This window comes from Echeneis naucrates, chromosome 24, assembly GCF_900963305.1.
Source record: "Echeneis naucrates chromosome 24, fEcheNa1.1, whole genome shotgun sequence".
Lineage (NCBI taxonomy): Eukaryota > Metazoa > Chordata > Actinopteri > Carangiformes > Echeneidae > Echeneis > Echeneis naucrates.
Genome location: NC_042534.1, coordinates 16,318,585 through 16,339,023, shown reverse-complemented (window position 1 = coordinate 16,339,023; position 20,439 = coordinate 16,318,585). Strand labels below are relative to the sequence as shown.

At 38.5% G+C, this 20,439-nt stretch overlaps 1 protein-coding gene across 4 annotated transcripts in view; it reads right to left on the bottom strand.

Moving 5' to 3' along the window:
- Positions 1 to 16,376, bottom strand: part of ankrd6b (ankyrin repeat domain 6b) — a 32,248-nt gene extending 15,872 nt beyond the window's left edge. For 2 of the 4 annotated variants that reach the window (XM_029496817.1, XM_029496818.1), the window contains exons 1-2: positions 16,164 to 16,376; positions 4,862 to 5,186 (exon numbers count right to left, since the gene is read on the bottom strand). In XM_029496817.1, coding sequence (XP_029352677.1) covers positions 4,862 to 4,987 — 126 coding nt within the window. In that variant the 5' untranslated portion in view covers positions 4,988 to 5,186; positions 16,164 to 16,376. Of the gene's footprint in view, positions 1 to 4,861; positions 5,187 to 16,163 lie in introns of those variants that run through there. The other 2 variants (XM_029496815.1, XM_029496816.1) reach the window with 1 other exon arrangement.
- Positions 16,377 to 20,439: the final 4,063 nt, after the last annotated feature.

Sequence of the window (20,439 nt, the reverse complement as noted above, 5' to 3'; positions counted from 1 at the left end):
AGCACATGTAATATTGTTGTAGTGTGACAATGCAATGATTTGTTTGTGTTCCCATGGAAGACTGGTTTACAGTGCAAAAACTAAAAATGGAAAAAAAACAAAAAAACATCCAGGATAAAAAATGTATACATCAATGTAAATATATGGTACTCAGTGCTGGGTTGAGATAAGGTTTTGATTGTTTTTCGAGTCTGACAGTGTATATTCTAATGTCAAACAAGTGATTTCAGTTTAAACAAAACAAAACAAAACATCTAATTCCAGCAAAGATGTGAAAATACTGTTGGGAGGAGCAGATTTATCATAGCCAGCCATAGAAAATTAAAGGTATTGTCAGTTGGATCATGCTGGAGACTAAAAAAATAAACTGTATGGAGATATACAAGTGTAGCATGGAAGCCGACACAGGCTGTTCACATCACCATAGGTCTGAATCTACCAACCAAGCCATGACATATTATGTAATGCCTGTTAATACTGTAACTGCCAACCATCCGCGGAAGTGATGCTGTGGATTGGAATCTGGTAGAATAATAGTATAGTATACAGGTTGACACTAACCCTAAAGTACCATCACACCTACTGTATAATTAAAAGCTACAACGTAACACACAGTTTTGTGCATTAATGTCAAGTCAAGAGTACAGAAAATGTCAGCAGTTTTGTTCTGTAGAAGTTTACACTCCAGTAAATCCAGCTTTTAAAGCTTATAAATGTGAAAACACAAAGTACAACCAAGTAGATGGTAAATAGCCTGCATCTATATAGAGCTTTTCTAGTTTAATGAACCACTCAAAGTACTTTACAATGCGGGCCACATTCATCCATTCATACACATTTTTAGACGGCCTGCAACCTCAAATAAAATAGTTCACCCTATTGGACAACCTGACCTACCTCCAAAGCTGCCTCTGATATCTCATGTGTTGCTTGTTGAATCAAAGCAAGGAGTGAAATCATCTGATTCTACAATTTTTTTGCTGTAAGAGGGATGGCTAGCAGCGTAACATAAAAAATTTCTCCTATTACAAATTCTATGTCCTACACGCCATGAAACACAAATTGGTGAGGACGATGATTTCTCTGGTAATTGTGTAGCTGCAACTGATGCTTCCTGGTTTTTTTTTTTTTAATAGCAAGAGAGAGAAAAAAAAAAAGTTCAATCACAAAATTTGAGTGATAATGTGGCAATGTTATCACCATACAGTACATGCTCTGCCACAGTGTACAGTTTTATGGGCACGTCAACCCTAACTTAGGGAGACAAGGTTTTGTGCAATTTCAAAACCAGGCATTAGCGTTTATCCTCAAATACACCCACCTGTTATCACCTTAAGCTCTAAAATACATACATGCCACAAGATGCAGATTAAAAGCTCCACAAATAACTAGGACCTTAAATTATGATTTTTGTGTTTACTTTTTTTCCCTAACATAAAAATCGAAGATTTGAAAGCGAGCTACTGTAGAACAACTTTGCTTCAATAAAAGTCTCTTGTTCAAATTATGGTTTGACTCATTCATTATCCAATCATAGAATAAACAATTATGCATATGATTATATAATATTATACAGAAGACCAGAGTAGAGAATATCAGGTTTTGATACCCTCTGTGAAAGGGAGACCCTGTCCATTTAAACTAGCTCATTTTACATCTAGGCCATTTTGCTAGATGAGGATTTGCACTTACAAGCACATGGGAGGATTACATCATGTCTTGATCTTTGAACTTACAGAAAATGTGAGTGCTGGGATGAAAGAATAAAGCAAAGCCTCAGGGGACTCTGTGGCCTGATAGTGTGTCTCTCCGATTGTAAGAGTGTGTGTGAGTGTCACTTAGAATGAAATCTGTGTCAGTGTGATCCATCTGGCCACAGAGCAGTTCAGCTGTGATACTGTTACGCATCTGGGGCAGACAATTCACTGGCCACTTCTGTGGGGGGTTACTCTTCATGGTTAATGAATATGGGGTCAAAGCACACTTAGCTAACTCAAAGTTTCATTCCCTCTGTGATGATTGAGCTGCTGAAATAGTTTTGTGTTTGATCTTTAAAATGTCCTCACTGCATGTGGCAAGTATTTGGACAATGGCTGTAAATCCAAGCCTCCAAATCCTGACACTGAGGAAGTAGCAAGCAGCCACCAAGGAATGGCAAAACAGCAACTGAGCAGATTGTACAGTGACGAATACTTAAAGATGGCTTGAAAGCTCTTGAAAAGATTGTAAATAGACTTGGGGTAGTACTTGTTGTTAAAATGTTAATATTTCTCCCAGTAAATTATTTTAGTATTCACAATTCATTTTGAATTTTCAAAATGCTACTGCACCCACTGAGCCCATATACAGTACAGGCCAAACGTTTGGACACACCTTCTCATTCAAATGAATAGGAAAGTGTGTACAAACGTTTGGCCTGTACTGTAGATAAAGTTATCTAGCTTTGATTAAAGGATCAGATGTTTGGTCACCCAAAAAAAAAAAAACATGAGAAACTCATCCATGCATTCATCTCCAGTAGACTCAATTACTGTAATGGTCTACTGACTGGACTCCTAGTTAAACTACAGTTTTAACCAGAAAAAAGAGATCAGAGCACGTAACCCAAGTTTTAAAAGCTTAACACTGGCTCCTAGAATACATTTGAAAACCCTGCTGCTAGTTTACAACGGTTTAGGACCAGAACACCTCCTTGATAATGTTTAGAGAATAGAAACCTAGCATGCATCTTAGAGCCATGGACTCAGGTCAGTTTGTTCATACACAGGCCTGACTGAACATGAAGAAGCAGTATTTAGCTTTTATGCTGCAAACAAGTGAAACAAACTGCCAGAGGTGGTTAAATCCGTATCACATGTTGATACTTTTAAACATGTCTTCCCTCATGTGCTTATGCGCAAAACCTACACTGTACTTTTCTTAACTTATCCAAACTGCTGAATATTCTTTTAATCATTTTAATTCAATTATTTTATGCATGCCACTGTTCTTACCTTTCTCTGTATATACACTACCAGTCAAAAGTTTGGACACTTTTTCGAATGAGAACTTTTCACTGGTAATGCATGTAAAGCACATTGAACTTGTGTATGAAATGTACTATATAAATAAACTTGCCTTGCCTTGGTAAATAAAGTCTGTTGATCATAGCAACAAAACAGTCATGTACAGATACATTTCAGCCACTCCCATCAAAGTAACCCTCTTCATGCTCTGTTTTGTATCTCACTGATTTAAAAAAATAAGATAATGAAGAAAAGTGGGATGCAAATGAGATAATGAAATGCAGATGAGCCACAGGCAAAAAAGTAATTCATAGTTACAGATCTATTTTCTTCCCAAAGATGATAGAGGAAGCACACCATTGCATAGTCAGACCAATTCATATTTGAGACCAGGACTGCATGTGCTCTGCTCACATTCAATTTAAAATGGATGTTGTGTTATGAGTTGTGTTATGTTATGAACAAATATGTGTGGTCTTACTTACTACTTTTAGAGAAATTGCATGTGTAATTTATTTATTACTGTCACAGATTCAATGGACCTCTCCAAATAAAAAGAAGCCATCATCAGACAGAGCAAATGGCTGGGCACTCTGATTGGTCAGGTTTCCGACTTTCAATTTAATATATACTTTAGAAAGAAACTTTACACTAGAATATCTTGTCTTGCAATACAAGATCCACTTTACACCATATTTCACCATTGTGAATAATGAGGCACAGGACTGATGATACCAACTTCAGATTCAGGGGTTGACTTCACCATTCATGCACACATTCACACTTGCAGAAGAATTTAGAACCAATCTCCGATGTACACAGACAGCATGCAAACTTAAGTTTAATTTTTTCTGTGTGGAGAAACAATTGAAATTGTTTTACAGCCACAAAATCATTGTTCAACTTCATACAGTATCATATGTTCCTGTTTGCACCTGTTGAAAATCCCCTCCTCCTGCTCTCTCATTCTCTCCACTGTCGCCAAGTGCTTGTTCATGGGGGGAATCTGTTGGGTTTCTTTAAATAATTTTATAAAGAGTTAGGTCTAGACCTGCTCTATATGTAAAGTAGAGCAAGACCAGGACCTTCTTGATGTGAGGTGACAGTGCTACCTTACAGGTTCATTCATAAAAAAATAAAAATAAAACATTTAAGTCTGAACATAATTTTGACAGATTAAGTTGAAATAAAATTGTAGTAGACAGGGTTGACTTTGCAGTAACTAAAAGGTTAGTTTGTGATCCAGCCAACTGAAAATGCCAAACACACAACTCCACAATTGAAGTAAGACAACATTAAGACACTACAACACAGGCTTCTAGCAAGAAAGACAGAGTCAGCAATTAAAGCCAGTTGTTTCTGAATCCGAATTCACCATTTGCAAAAGATTCCGGTCAACAGAGGTTGTTTCATTTTTAGAGAAGTGAGTCATTAGGAATAACTAATAACTACAGGGGCATAATGACTCTGAAGTTGACACTGACACTGTGAAACAAACGGTCTTGTTGTGATACTGGAAGACAGAAGCAGTGTTAATCTCAGTTGAGACTGCATTTCATGTCATCAACAATGACAAACAATGAGGATGATGTAGAAGACAGAGTACATTTGTTTAACACAAATATCCAGGAAGTGGTTCTTGTGCTATCTTCTCAAGGACCAGAATGTTACTCAAATGGAAATTCTGACCTGACTGTGGGAATAGATGAAAATTCGAGGGTCAATCATAATTATCATTAACCCTCAAGTCAGATGTTGTCAAGGTGCTGCGAACTGTTCAAAGCCAAAACCTTTGATGAACGTAATTACAAATAACAAGACTGTGAGAATCAGCACATTCAGGACCATGCACTCACCTTGGTGACTGCTACTTTTGCACCCTTGTTGATAAGCTGGACCACATTGTCAGCTTGTCCCTTGTGTGAAGCTACCAGGAGGCGCTCAGAGAGTGCGAGGACCTCAGCCACATCCTGCTGGCTCATGAAGCAGGACGAGTGATGCTGCTGTCTCCAGACACAGTGCTGCAGATGTTAAAGGAGGCAGCAATGCCCTCTAACTCATGGTAAGTGCCGGTGCAGACAGAGGTGGCAAACAGGGGTTGGAATGGCCGCCAGTGCTGCTGAGTCTTCTGTTGCTACAAACTCCACAAACTGCCTCGGTTCATCCCCTTCATCCTCTCATCTGCAGGGGAGAGAACAGGAAACACACCCTGTGAAAACAAGCCAGCCTGCGTTCCACTCATAGTAAAATGCCAAACAGGAAAATGAAAAACTGAGCAGAGTGGACTGCCATCACCACTTGTATGGAAGAGTATTAAGGCCAGGTAGGAGAAAAATATTTGAGGAGGAGGAAGATTATTTTTTTTTTTTTCACTATGCACTTCAAGAAAAAAGTCGAAATGTTGAAATATCAATTAATTGCACAGTTGCATTACTTCAGAAACGTACCCTTAACGTTACACTCCAAGAATTTAGTAACTGCTGCTGCATGCATAGCTGTCAGTCACTCTCCTAACTGGATCTGATGGACCAGAGGAGACATTTCGACTTTATTTCCGAAATTGTATTTTAACTTTATTCTCAAAATTCCAACGTTATTCACAAAATTGTATTTCAAATTTAATCTTGAAATTTTGACTTTACCACTCCGTACCACTCGTGACCCCTAACGAGGTTGCTAAAATAAAAAACGACTACCTTTATTGGATCATGTCCAAGGAAGGGTCAATTCAGGTAACAGATTACCTGCTGTGCTACAAAGCATGATTTTCACATAGACAACCATGGAACAGAGCAATCATGACCACTGTAAACAGCAGACACACTACTGTGGTTTTTGTCTAACCACAAGGAAGACAGTGACGAAAAGGAAAAAGACTACTGCACCTCAAATATTTCATCCCATTGTCAATATCATTAAAACTTGTCAGCTGACTGACATTCCACTGTCTTGTAATAACTCTGTTTCTATGAGCTCAGTGCACTCCTGTTTGTTCAAGCATTTCATGAATCCTATTAATAATCAGTTTGCTTCAAAGTGCTGTTACTGATGTTGACATTATCATTAATCTTCAGAAAATTCACACTGACTCAAAACCTACACTGCTGTAAAAGTGTAAAAGCATTAAAGGGTGTCACTTAATTAAAAGGTTTGATTGAGTTTCAGTGAGATTATTCCATCCCTGTCTTAAGGCACCAATACCATAGGTTTGGTACTAGGTGTGTAATCGTATGTGTATTCATCCCAAAACATTCAATACAGGGTGTTCAGTACAAATACATGTGTGGACCAAACTTACCGAAAATATTTCTACGCTAAAGCAAAACGGAACTACAGTACAGGCCAAAAGTTTGGACACACTTTCCTATTCATTTGAATGAGAAGGTGTGTCCAAACCTTTGGCCTGTACTGTACTCTAACGGAACACTATCGCAAAGCCCCGTATGTTGCTGTTGAGCCATCCTAGAAACCTCGTTTAACATAGACCAGCCTCACTTAGCTTGAGCTAGCCAAACACATTTGAGTTAATTAATCTAACTAACAACCCAGTCTAGGGTTAGTACAGACAAGCCACGCAGAGCCATCTGGCAACTCATTTTAGCATCTAGGGTTAGCACAGTGGAGTATGAGGCTCGTATTTTGTGTTTTCTATATTGAAGCATTAAGCATGTAAGGTTTTGAGATTATTTCAAATTGATAGTAAAGCCAAATAGGGTTTTTTTAAAATCATTAATTTATCATTAACTGAACACTTTAGATATGAAGTTGAAAATGCTTAATGCCAGAATTTGACTTATCTTTATTTTTTTATTTTTATTTTCCTAACTAGACCCAGTAATATTTTTATTATTAAGAACTATCTTTCCTTCAGGGAATTGTTTTGATATGTTTACTGTTTTATGTTATCAATATGACAATAAATGAAATGAATGAAACAAGATTAAATTCTTTTCAGGGGCATTTTTCTGTACTGAAAATTTACTGAACCATGAGTTCAAAGCTAAGGTACATATTTAGCTTGACTTTAGCTTACCATTACACCCCTAGTTGGTACTATAACCAATTTTTCTATTAACCACTATTTAAAACATCATAATTATACAATTATCCAACCATAGAGGATAAATTATATCAAGATTGTAAAAGAATTACTGATGCACTCCAGCCCCTTCAGCTGAAAAAAGAAGGATTGGGTTTTTGTTTTTGTTTTGTTTTTGGTATGTTTAAAGGGACACGAACAGAAAGACAGAGTTAGCAACCTTTATCCAAGCAAAAATTGAGTGAAATTGTTCGTGTGGGAATATTTCGATTCTAAAATACACCATCACCAACACTGCCCTCTGCTGCAACTGATGACCTTTTAATCGTTTCAGTTCCAAAGTTATGACTATTATTGACTCCATTGCCCCAATCAGGAGCAAAGTTTTGTCAGGAAAGAAAATGGCACCTTGGAGGAACACCACACTGGACAAAGACCAGAAAAGAGTCTGCAGACGCAGAACGCAGGTGGTGAAAAAACAAACTCCACGTTCATTATGATATTTACAAAAGCAGTCTCCACACCTATAACCATGAAATGAAGAAGGCGAGGCAAGGATTCTTTTCAGAGATTATTAAGAGAAACTGCAATAATGCCCGTACATTGTCCTCTGTTGTGGATTGACAGACAAACCCAACAACATCAGTCCCTCCAGAATTGCCGTCCCACAAGTCATACAATGATGGTACAGCCATTTTCACAAATAAACACGGACAAGACAAACAGTATTGCAGCTTCAGCTCAGGCTAAATGATAACTCCACTTGCGCATTCTTGTTCTCCAGTTAATTTAGTACATGTTAACCTGCAGTTCTGACGAAAACTGTATCACATTTAAAATCCACAATATGCTGCCTTGATATTCTGCCAACAAACGTTTTTTAAAAATGTTTTTAAATTTTTAACTCTCTTCAGTTTCCCAAAGCCCTGAAAACTGCAGTAATAAAACCTCTCCTAAGAAAGACTAATCTGGATGCTCCCATAATAAGTAACTACAGGCCAATGTCAAATATTCCCTTTCTAGGAAAAATTATTGAAAGGATTGTTTTTCAATACGTTTTTCATGCTTTCATGATGCAGAACAATCTTTTTAATGCATTTCAGTCTGGATTTCATCTGCACCACAGCACTGAGACTGTACTTATCAAACTTTTAAATGATATACAGTACAGGCCAAAAGTTTGGACACACCTTCTCATTCAAATAAATAGGAAAGTGTGTCCAAACTTTTGTCCTGTATTGTATATCTGAATAATGATGTCTCCAAAACTTAGGTCTTGGTATTATGTGTATGTATGATGTGTCTGAAAGAAAAAATATTATGTGTGAAGTGCCGCAAAGTTCCATTCTCCAACCACTTCTTTTCAATATCTACATGTTGCCCTTAGCTTCTGACTAGCCCTAACCCTCTAACATTTAAAGCTGATTACTAAATCAGCTTATTATATAATATAGCCAGAATTAAGGGATTTCTGTCTAAAGAAGACATGGAAAAACTTGTCCAAGCATTTATTTTCAGTAGCTTGGACTATTGCAATGGTTTCTCTACTGGCCTAAACAAGAAATAAATCAATCAATCAATCAATCAATCAGACAAGCACAGCTGATCCAAACACCAGGAAATTGGACCATATTACACCACTCCTCAGATCACTAAACTGTCTTCCTGTGAGTTAGAGGACAGACTTTCAAACCTTACAGTTGGTCTACAAAGAACTAAATGGTCTAGGACCAAAATATATTCTAGACTTATTAACTCCGTATGAAGTATCCAGACCCCTCAGGTCATCAGGGTCTATTGTGTGTTCCCAGAATCAGAACCAAACTAAGTGAAGCAGCTTTCAGTTATAATGCTCCTTACCTGTGGAACAACCTCCCTGCACACCTGTCTGCACCAGCTGTTAATTCATTCAATATATCATTTACTGGTGTAATTTCTTTTTTCTTTCTTTCTTTTTCTTTGAAATGTATTTTCTATTTATGATTTTAATGTCTGTAAAGCACTTTGAATTATGAATTATAATATGGATTGTGTTATACAAAAAAATGTGCCTTGCCTTGACTTGCCTTGCCTAAAAAGGAGGTCCAGGAGGTTGTTCTTCATGATCAACAACCAGAGACATGCTCACAATTACAGATTACAAAAGTTTAACTACACTACAATACTCTGTGGTTTATGACTGGTGTGGGTGTGCACATGTGTAAAAGAAACATTTAAAAAATAATATCATCAAAATCCATAATAGTACCATCCCTGCAATACCATAGATTGAGCTTTACAGCAAGCAGAAGCAACACTTGTGTTTATCATTTAATAAATGACCACACCAATACTAATGAATAAATTTATCTATGCAAACATTATTAATTATTGTTTTTAATCCTTATGAAAGGGCGCAATCAAAACAAACCTCTACATTAATTATTAGATCTAACAAGACAACTTTCTACTTGACCAACAAGACCAAGCCTCCTTGTCCATGTACTTGTTGTCATCCTGTGAAAATCATCATCCATTTTTATCCATATCCGGGTCGCGGTCAAGTTAGAGTCACCAGTTAACCTATGCATGCATGTCTTTGGACAGCGGGAGGAAACCCACGCAGACACAGGGAGAACATCCAAACTCCACACAGAAAGGACCCAGGCCGGGAACCAAACGTGCAACCTTCTTATTGTGGGGCAACAGCGCTAACCACTATGCCACCGTGCTGCCTGAAAATTTACCTTCACAAAGTAAAAAGTAGACATGTGACCTGAGACAGACACAGGATGTGAGACAGTGAGACAGTTTTCAACTCAACACTAATTTTACAGCTCCGCCCCACAGAGGAAGACGCATGTCCCATCTGATCCCTGGAGTCTAATCTGTGATGACAGTCACTCTAATGACTGTGTTTTTCATTACTGGAAATGCAGTAGAGAATGAGACGACATTGTACAGATGACATCAAAAAGGTTGACTCAGTGTGCTGCAGGCATACATGGCAGAAAGAGTATTGGATTATTTCCAAGATGCTAGCCCTTAATCTCAACTCAATCATATAACACAGCTGTATATTACAGTTTTCCTCCCAAACGATGTTCGTTGAACCAAGTCTCTGTTTCAAAAATTCTTATCTGCAAAGGTAGACAGTTGACCGTTCTGAATAAAGCTATGCTAATATGACTAGTGGGGCGCCTACATTCTACATCAGAGGTCCCCATCCCTGGTCCTGGAGGGCTACAACCCCTCATGTTGTAGAGGTTTCCTACTTCAAATTAGAGGATGGGGACTTCTGTTCTACTTGATGCTTGCAGGCAGACTCAGTCTCAGCAGCTGTGTACACATGGTCCACAAATATCGATGCGCACATATGCAAATGGCACTCTTGTCTGCTATGTGATTTGAGAGTGTGGTTCAACAATGTAGCGGGCGCTGTGGATCAGTATCAGAGAGGAAGTGATTTGTCTTGGTCATGCCATTTTGCCTTCCTGATGATGGCGTTAGGCCTTACTGAATACAAGAATGGATGGATGGACTCCTATGGTCAAAACAGTATAGAGTGAATGGTGATTCGACTGATATCAAACCTTAAAGCAATAAGAAAGATGAAAACCATCTAAAATGTGACCGGACCCTGTCCAACTAGGTTGTCTTGTGTTTTCATAATATATTTAGATTATTAAAAAGTCCAAATATCACCATACATATCTAAACTCATGCTTCTCTTCATTAAGTTTTAGTGCTTACATATAAAGTCATAGATGCTCTGGCAAGAAGCATCCAAAATGCTTGCAGTCAAAAATTGCACCACACTCAAACTTAAAATCACAAAAAATAAAATAAAAAAATAATCTATGATTGCCTTTGTGAATAATAAAAATGATGAAGCCTTCAAACTGGAAAAAAAAACTATTTGGGAGAAGCCCCAGAAATGTCTGACCAATTACTTAGAAACAGACCACACAAAGTGTGAAACTCCAATGATTGCATGAAAAAGCTTTTGAATGACTCTTTCCTTCCAACTGAAAATGAACAAGATTAAGGAGGGGGGGGGCATTCTCGCACCAGCTGCATTCCAGTTGATTCTCCAGAAGATCCTGCTCAGTCAGAGACCCGTACACACAAAGCAGGCCTTGCATTCACACTGAGGCCTCTAACACGCCGCTAGGCAACAGGGCTTTTGTGCAAACTTTTAGGAACTCAGGACTCAATTCAAAAACAAGAAATGCCAAGCCCTCGCTTTTCACAAGGCTCCGGGAGGAGGCCCTGGAGAATACTTATTAACCTGCTTGCCTCTGAAAAACAAGCGCCTTCTTTGCAGATTTAATGCTTAGAATCTGTGCTGTATTCCTACCAGGAAAAGGTAGGGAGAGCTGAGAAGCATAACTTCAATACAAGTTAAAAACTAATCACAGAGGGGGAAAATATAGCACCCCCAGTTGACCAGCTAGCAAAGACAGGACCTCTCCATGTCCAACAAAGCATATTCAGTGGAAAAAAACTGCCTGATTGCATCTGTTTAGTTTAATGTGAAATCACAACTGCGAACTTTGCGCTTTGACAAATTTTGTTTCAAGTCAGACATACATTGCCTTCTCTCTTTTCTATTCCAACATATACATAGAAAGATTTGGTTGGAGGCCAAACTGGAAACTTAAATCTCCCTCTCTGGGCTCATAATCCTTTGTTTGCTTGCTCTCACACATACTGTTTCTTTCCTGTGGATACAGTGTAGGTGCCGATTGCCCCCCACCCCTCCCTCTCACACACACGTACACACACACACACACACACGCACGCACGCACGCACACGCGCACGCACACACACAGAGTGTTTGACTAAATGAAGTTACCAACTTAAGAATGGTAAATTATTAATACCACTGCCATAAACTACTTCAAAATGTTGTGCTTTCCACAACATGATGTTGACTCAAGCTAGTTTGAAATATCTGGGATTATACCACGAAGCCATATATAAATGCAGACAAATCCATGTAGTGACAACAACATTTGTAGTAATGGATCCTGTCAACAGCAACTTTTATTAAAAACTAATTACCTGTGTTTTACATGACAAATGTTGATGACAGAAAAAACTCACATGACTCATGTATACTTAGTATTATAATACAACACCTATTCAGTTACAGAATGGTTGTGTGATGTGTGAAGGATCAGTGACAGAAATCAGATTTGTGATTTCCACAAACAGTCACAGCGCAAGGCCCCCTTCTACCCTTGATTTCCTCCTTTCACTTACATCCCAGCCATCTGTCTTTGCTGCACCAGTTAAGGACAAAGTGGCAAAATCAGGCTGGCACAATCCTTTGACCCACTCACTAATCCCAAGATTTGTTTCAGTGACAGCTAGCTCACTGTAGCAGTGAGGCACAGAGGCCTGTGCTGACAAAAGCATCTATAAACCATAAATACCCCAGAGAATTCAGGACAGATAGTTACAACTATATTATCGGTTCAATCACAGTCAGGCACTTGTGCATTTTGTAGAGATCCAGCAGGCTGATATGCTGTTGGCTAATCCTGGGGTCAATGCTGGAAATAAACCTTCTGTCATCCATGTGACAGCTGAGCCAGATGTGATCTAAATATATACTACAGATGTCAACCTACACAATGCTATAAACATCAACATGTTAAGACCTTACAGGACAACTCTACTATGAGTTACAGTACGCCAGTTTCAGCTGAGTAAAACTAACTCAAAAAAATAGAGCTAACTTAAAAAGAACTGTAGTAGAAATGGGTACTTTTTTTAACAGTTTTTTGGGGAGGGAACAGTTCATTTTTCATGAAAAATAGATACAATAGGCTTAATTGAATATTCTGATTTATTAATGAAAGATTTGAATTAAAAGAAAGTAAAAATTAATTGAATATTTGGAAAGCAATGCATCAATTTAAAATATTGATGTTGCTGAAGTGTCAATGTCATCAACTGACATAACTAACCTAACTAATCACAGCAGACCTACACACATTTCTTTTTAGCACAATGCTCCACATTCTCTCACACAAATGTTGTAAAGTGTGGTTGTGCCAATGAACATGATCTTGTCAATCAACAATCATAAGAGCAATTGCACTGTGTGGGTAGCTTATAAATGATGTCAAAAGAACAATGTGAGTCAACATGAGTCAATCCTGAAGATTTCTTTGAGACCTGGTGACAGACTTGCTTCAGGTTTAGCGAGAGAGAGCAACAGACAGACCAACAGATTGTCACCTATTCTTTGATTAAGGTTAGTGTTGTTGTGGACCAATTAAAAAAAATTCATGTTTGGGAAATACTTTAATATATTTTGAAGATAACCAGTGGTTCGGTATCCTGAGTTTCTGTTTTCTTTCAATGTTCTTTCAAGAAATCAACAGGTGATCATCACAGCCACAATACTAACAGAAAATGTACATTTGTTTGACATTCAGGACCTCAGTCCATCCCTGGGCACATCATTATTGGTATGTGTGTAAGGGTGATAGAAGTGATCTCTGTGTATTGAAAAGGCTGTGTATGATGTGTGAATAGGTGGATGTATTTCAATGAGTATAAGACTCATTAATGCAAGTGGAACAATCACATTCTCCATAGCCCTGGCCAACATGAACACTTTCCCCTGTTTCTTTAATCCTCACCATTCAGACAATTTAGTGAAAGGAGATGCAGAGTCTGAGAAGCGAGGGGCTGTGTATGGCAGTTGAATTAATTGTTTTGAGCAACGAATGGTTAAGAAGCATTTAGAGCCCCTGCAGAGCAAAAACTAAGTAAAGCTCCTTTTCTTATGCCACAGAGATATTCAATTGCAGGTTTGGTGCTCAATGTGAAACAGTGCTGTGATAAATAGTGTGCCGTTCTCTGGCTTTGCCCTATTATACTAACACCAGAGGTTTGGTTTAAAAATCCAATGTATAAATCTGATTAAATGTAATATCATCTCCTGAAAATACATTTTATGATCAATATGAAGCTTTTAATGTGCTATATAGGGACTATAAAAACTAATGTGGTAGGTTAAACATTGATTCTCACTCAAAAGCAAAATGCAACTTACAGCAGAGTGTCAATGAACACCATCTCACCATCTGACAGACTGATCTAATAATCAACTCTAACACCGTGTTTAGTTTCTGCATCCTGTAAAATGTGTCCCAACTAGACGCATATGCCCCGTGGCCCATTTAAAGTCATTATGTGCCCATTATGCACCTGGTGACCTCTCACCTCATCAGCATTGTGCCCCACTCATCACTTCCCTGGGGGAAATGAGCAGATGGACACATGGATGAAGTTGTTTGTACTCTGACTGCATGGATGCATTCATTGGCTTCACGCAGTGCACACAATGAAAGACTGCATCACACGGCTGGGTATTTGAGAGTTTTTATCTCCAAACTATGTAGTCGTCTTACAAAATAAAGGGTTTTTTTTTTATGAAAATAAAGATTTTTATTATGATCCTGGACAACAAAGCACCATTTAGACCTAATATGTATTATTCAGAAAAGGTATCGTATCGTACATCAACACTGCTGTATAATATACCAAAAGTATACAATTTATAATTTCATATCTCCAAACCCCATTCTTGACCAGTTTAATGTCGAACATTTATCATCTTTACCCATCAGTATATAGGTCAACTACACTGCTTTGCAATTATCCAATCAGCCAATCATTTGGCAGCAGCACAATACATAAAATCAAGCAGCAGGTCAGGAGGTCATCTGATTATTCACCTTCTTATGGCTTCTTCCAGCAGCATAATGCTCCATACCACAAATCAAAAGTCATTGCAATCTGGCTTCATGAATCTCAAAGTGAGTACCAGCTGCATGACCTGAATCCCACAAAACACCCTTTCAATGTAGTAGACTAGGACATGAATGGAAAATTGACAAATCTGCAGAAACTGTGTGATGTAATCATGTTTACAAGGAGTCACTGAGCAAAGTTTCCAGCATCTTGTGGAACGCATGACATGAAGCTGTTTAAGATTAAAGAGTTAGTAAGAGTTATTATGGTGTTCAGAATAAAATGCTCATCTACCAACCAAGGGTGTAATTTCACCACCTAGAGGGAAATCATCCTAAAAATGCTTGTTGAACAGGGAATCCCTCAAGGCTAGTTTGACCCTTACTTGACCCTGAAAATACTAAAACTGGAGAAACAACTCCCATTCATCTAAATTCACCTCCACGGAGTCATTCCCAGCTAACAACCATGCCCTCCATCTTCTTGCTCCCCATACTGTAACCAGTATGTGTGCTGTGAAATTATCCTTAAAACAGATTACTAGCCAGCTTGTCTTAATAGACTCATATTTAAGTGTTTTGATACCCTGACTGTGCACCCTTGGTGTTTTGAATTTTTAGGTGAAGCTTTAGACAACGTTCTGTCAAGCAGAGAGGATTTCACATTTCCTTGCCATTTCTTCTGGGGCCATGCACTGATGTGATCACATACAATGCAAGCTAATTTGTAACTATTTTCTGAATTCATTTTCCATTTGCTTAATTTATTATTGTTTTTGCACATAGTTCTAAGTCCTGGCCAAAGCCTAGCCTTGAATTATTGATGCCTATGTAGAAACATTATGTTGTGTAATTCCCTCAAGGGGAATTACTTGAGCATAATGAAAACACTGAGGGAACATTGGGGCAAGTGTAAAAAGCCCCCCAAAAAAGTGTCATATGCTTAGCAAGCACACTGAGTATAACATAAAGCGATTTATAGCCACTGTTAATTAAATAAAGTGTTTAAAAACATTGCCTAAGATGAATTTGAGTCACTAAAAACTTTCCGGTATTTATCAATACAGGCGAGCAAGTTACTGTAATATTGGAGGCGACTTGTACTTGGGAAGTTAAGGAGACCTGACACCAATTAAAGAATATATTCATAATAAAAATAAAAAATATCCTTATGAAATGATCCAAGAATAGTGACTGCATTAAAAATAAAAGTCACACAGCTAACTGGCTGACATTATTAGAATTTTGAGCAGACGTTAGTTCACATTAACAGACGTCGCCACCTCCAACATGCGACGTGAAAACAAACCCTCCGTTTAAAAGCCAAAATGTTTCGCGTCGACAACGACCGACAAAACGCTCACCTCGGGAAGGAAAAGTTCGTACGAAGTGTAGACTCGGACGAAGATGGTTGTTAGTTAGTCCGACAGCTCCGTACAGGGCATGTTGGGGTTTTTTGTTTTTCTTTTTTTTTTTTTTTTTTTTTTTTTTTTTGCGAGGGAGGGGGGGTAAAAAAGTGGACAAACCAACGTCTGCTGCTGCTGCTGCTGCTGCTGCTGCCGCTGCCGCTCTGTCCCGTTCACATGTCAGCAGACTGCCGCTGCGCTCAGTGAGGAGGAGAAGAAGAAGAGACGGGACGAGCTCTCCTCCAATCAAATCAAAGCACCGCTGCCAACCGCGTACGCACCGGCCGCGCGAGTCCAACAGCCTAAACAAAATAACGCACAGAGTCAAGCAAACTGCAATATTGAATTAGCGTGTTGTCCTTAGAGTAATTCAAAACTAAAAAGGTTACGAATAGAACATTTAAAGGAATATCTCAGTAATTATATGTTGGATTTTCATTAAAATTTTAAGTTTAAGACTTTTATTTTCCGTGTCAAATATTTTTTTTTTTTTTCAATATTGAACATACATTTTGCTACTTAATAGAGTTAATTTGCCCTGGTATTCATCCATACTATTTAATGATTTTCCAGTTCACAGTACATATTGTCTTTTATCTTCAAAGTATGTTTTTTTGTTTGTTTGTTTGTTTGTTTCTTTGTTTATTTGCATTTTTTGGTTGTATCCAACCAATCTGTAATACATGCAACACACAAGTGTCAGTCAAAATGCCCTTCTGTAATTCAGTATTACTTGAAATTATACTTAAAATCATAGGATTAGTATGTAACTTGAATTGGGTGCAGCTCATACCTTTAAATCTTCACAGTTTCTATTACACTTTAGCAGTCTCCTTGATCAAGCTCTGATAATGACTGCAAACAAGGCCAAGAAAGAGGCCCTAAGTCTCCTTTTTTAAAGAATGCTGGGCAGAGATCATTAGATCCAGGGGTTAGGGTTAGCCAGGACAGGGGCAGCAATTTCCAAAGCAGGCCTCGGGGGCATCCAGGATGTCCTTGTAAACAAACCAAGGCATCTCAAGCAAGGATGTGTGAAATGCAAAACACTAAAAGCCCTTAAAATTTAGCATAACCACTACATGCTTAAGACATCACTTAAGAGCAGTGATGTCACCCTGTTCTTTTAATGCCATAATTAGTTTTTACTTGCCGTCATTGGTTACGTGAATCTTGTTTTGTATATATATTTTTTTGATTTATCAAAAAGGTTATAGTTAGGTTATGGTGGGTTCCTGTTTTTGTCTCTTTTTCTATCATACTTTCTCTTTTGCACTCTCTTTGCTCCCTCTCTCTTTCTCTCTCTTTCTATCTGCATCTACATCAGCACCCCTCAAGCCACAGAGATCAGAGGGGGCCCCGGTCCTGAAGACGAAGGGTGTGTCTGCGGCAACCTGGACATTTCATTCCTCTTCTCTTTGTGCTCTTCTTCATCTGCTGTCAGCCTAAGACAATGTCTTTCCAAAGAATAGAAGTAGATATTGGAGAAGGGCAGAATATATGCAGCAAAACTCTAACTTCACTATTCTGTTGTGAGTCCTCTGTGGAGACCGACACACTTTGTACAGCCATATAGCATTGTCTCACGCTGTGAGTCAGTGGAATGAGAGCTGAACTAAATTGTGCTGCATTCACCTAAGGGCTTGTTTCGATCTAGCTACAATGCAAAGAGCCACGGGAAGCCCATAGAACGTGCATACCAGTATTGATTTCAGAGTGAGAGGATAAACCAAAGGCTTGGGGACAGGTATATGTTATGTGAAAGGTATGTACAAAAGTTGTGCATGATGAACAAATTAGTGTTTTTTAGGCGAGTGCTTCAGGTTTTCATTGTGTGTTCCGTTGGCATTATGGGGGTGTAATGTACATTTTTACTTTGGAAAATCTATGAAGTCTGAAATGTGCTATGTGTTATGTTTTAAACCCAATTCATGGCCGTGTTCTTTGGAGCCTGAATTTGAAAATCAACTGTGTCACAGTTAGCATGAAGGATTTTCTTTTATGCATTTTCAAATATGACAGGAACATGTGCCATTCTCCTCCCAGGACAGTGGAGCCGCAGTGGACTCCCAACCTATCCCAACATTCACTGCATGCCAATAATAAAAATAGTACAATAGGAAAACACTCACATGTGAATATTGGGTTTCAATTAGCAACACAACCTATGCCTTGAAGGAAAAAGTCCAGAGTGCTAAGATGTTGATTTCGTACTCTGACATATTGATCACTAATGGTACTCAATTGTCTGCTTTGTGCATTAAAAGTAGATTGTTAAATAGTTTTTTAAATGCTATAGCAGTTCGTCTGTCAGGAAACAATGGAATCATGTGTGGAGAGTGAACTATGGCTTGGTCTGTGTACAAGGCCCAAACATGATGAAGAATGTGTTGAATCCAAGGACAAGGCCAAACTGTCCATGCCGGTCATGCAAAGAGTTACATCAGGGTGGGATGGCACCTTTTTTTTTTTTTTTTTTTTTTTAAGAAAGTGCATATTGGATTTTCGAGAATAGGGAGGGAACCTCCCCTCCTTTGAGTAAAAGGGTAGTGCTCTCCACTCAAAATATAAAGGCAAAGATAGAACAGTGTTTATATATTTTGCAGGCACAAAGAAACCCACCTTTGTAGAAAATGCACATCTGAAAGATGCAGAACCTGATCCCCCAGCTATGGAGTCTAAAATGTGCAGTTATTAGACTGCAGAAAATGCTTATTTGTAACCAACGAATAACTAAGTAACTCATAAAAACCTAACCTTAAAGTGGACAAAAAAAAATAAGTGCAGTAATCCTGAACTGAATGATAATTTTTTTTTTATTTTAGTCATGCATTAATTAATTCAAACCAAATTATTTTTCCAAACATGAACAAAGTTAGTCTAAATTAGGCTAAACTAACCGCATCCTGGTTGCAGTTCCACAATTATTAACAAGTCATTAGAGATCAATTAAGGTGTGTTCATCTGCTTAGAAGTGAGAATTCGTTTTGTGAGTTTCACTCCAGCAGAGTTTAAAGCTAAGCCGGCTGAAAGCTGATCAGCGTTATCTTTTGACCTGGTGCCCCCCAGACAGCACAGACGCATTTATCAGCTGATGTCACTGGCTGGAGTTTGGTCATAGTAACTTTCCTGAGGTAACAGTGCTTTGCTTCCTTAACTTCTGCCTCTTACCATCAGCAGAGAATGTCAAAGAAAAGCACTGAGGACATTTGAATGGCTTCCGTCTCAAATTGCTGAGCAGAAATCTGATTCTAGATTACTTCACAACTCCGCTTTGGGCTTTCAAGTTTTACAAGAAGACATCTAAGAGCATTTTGCCATTGAGAGTAAATCAACCACACATAGTCAACCACTATGGAATGTGATGCCTCATGTTATTGCTGCTAAAACAAAACTGCACACAATTATAGATAAAGGAGGACAGAGAGCCAAATGTAATTGCGATATACGAATTATTAGGATCAGTGTGAAAATACTAGGTAGATCTTCCTTTTGCTCTCAAACAGCCTCAGTTCTTCATGTCTTGATGATGATGTTGAGACCATGCTTTTAGACTCTACTACTTTTAGACTCTGCTGACATACCTCATCACATAATTTCTGCAGATTTTTCAGATGCTTTTTTACGCGGTCAACCTCCTGTTCTACCACATCCCAAAGGTTTGATTCAGAGCCGCGTATTGGGGAGGCTGCTTTCTACAGCATTAGTGCTGTGGGTCTGTTGTGCGTGTATGCTTCCCCCTTTACTTTTGGAAGTCCTGCCCTCCCCCTTTCACTCATCTACCGTGGATAGCAGACCACACCTGCAGTGAGTTGGGACATCAGGCCCCAACCTAGAAAAGCCTGGGGAACATGCCAGACAGGGCCAGCCGGCCATTTGGCAGCCAGAGTGCTGCCTGCTGTTACTGCTCCTGTTTGTCTTCCTGTTGCTGTTGACCCTTCAGTGGGCATGTTGTTCAAGCAGGTGTCTGACCTCTTTTTCTTGGAAGCTTGTTTTTCATTGTTGCTGTTGTCATAGCTATTATTGTTTATTTGTTAGTAGTTAGAGTTTTTTTTTTTTTTTTTTTTTTTTTTTTTTATTGATACACCCTTTGTTTATTTTATTTTTGTTTACCTTGTGTTACTCTCCACTTCCCTTCGATTCTTTGTGAATAACACAGCTGGAATCCAAAATAATAAGAGCAGGTCATGTTTTTGGAGTCTTAAACACTCCAATTTTGGTAGTTGATCCGCCACAA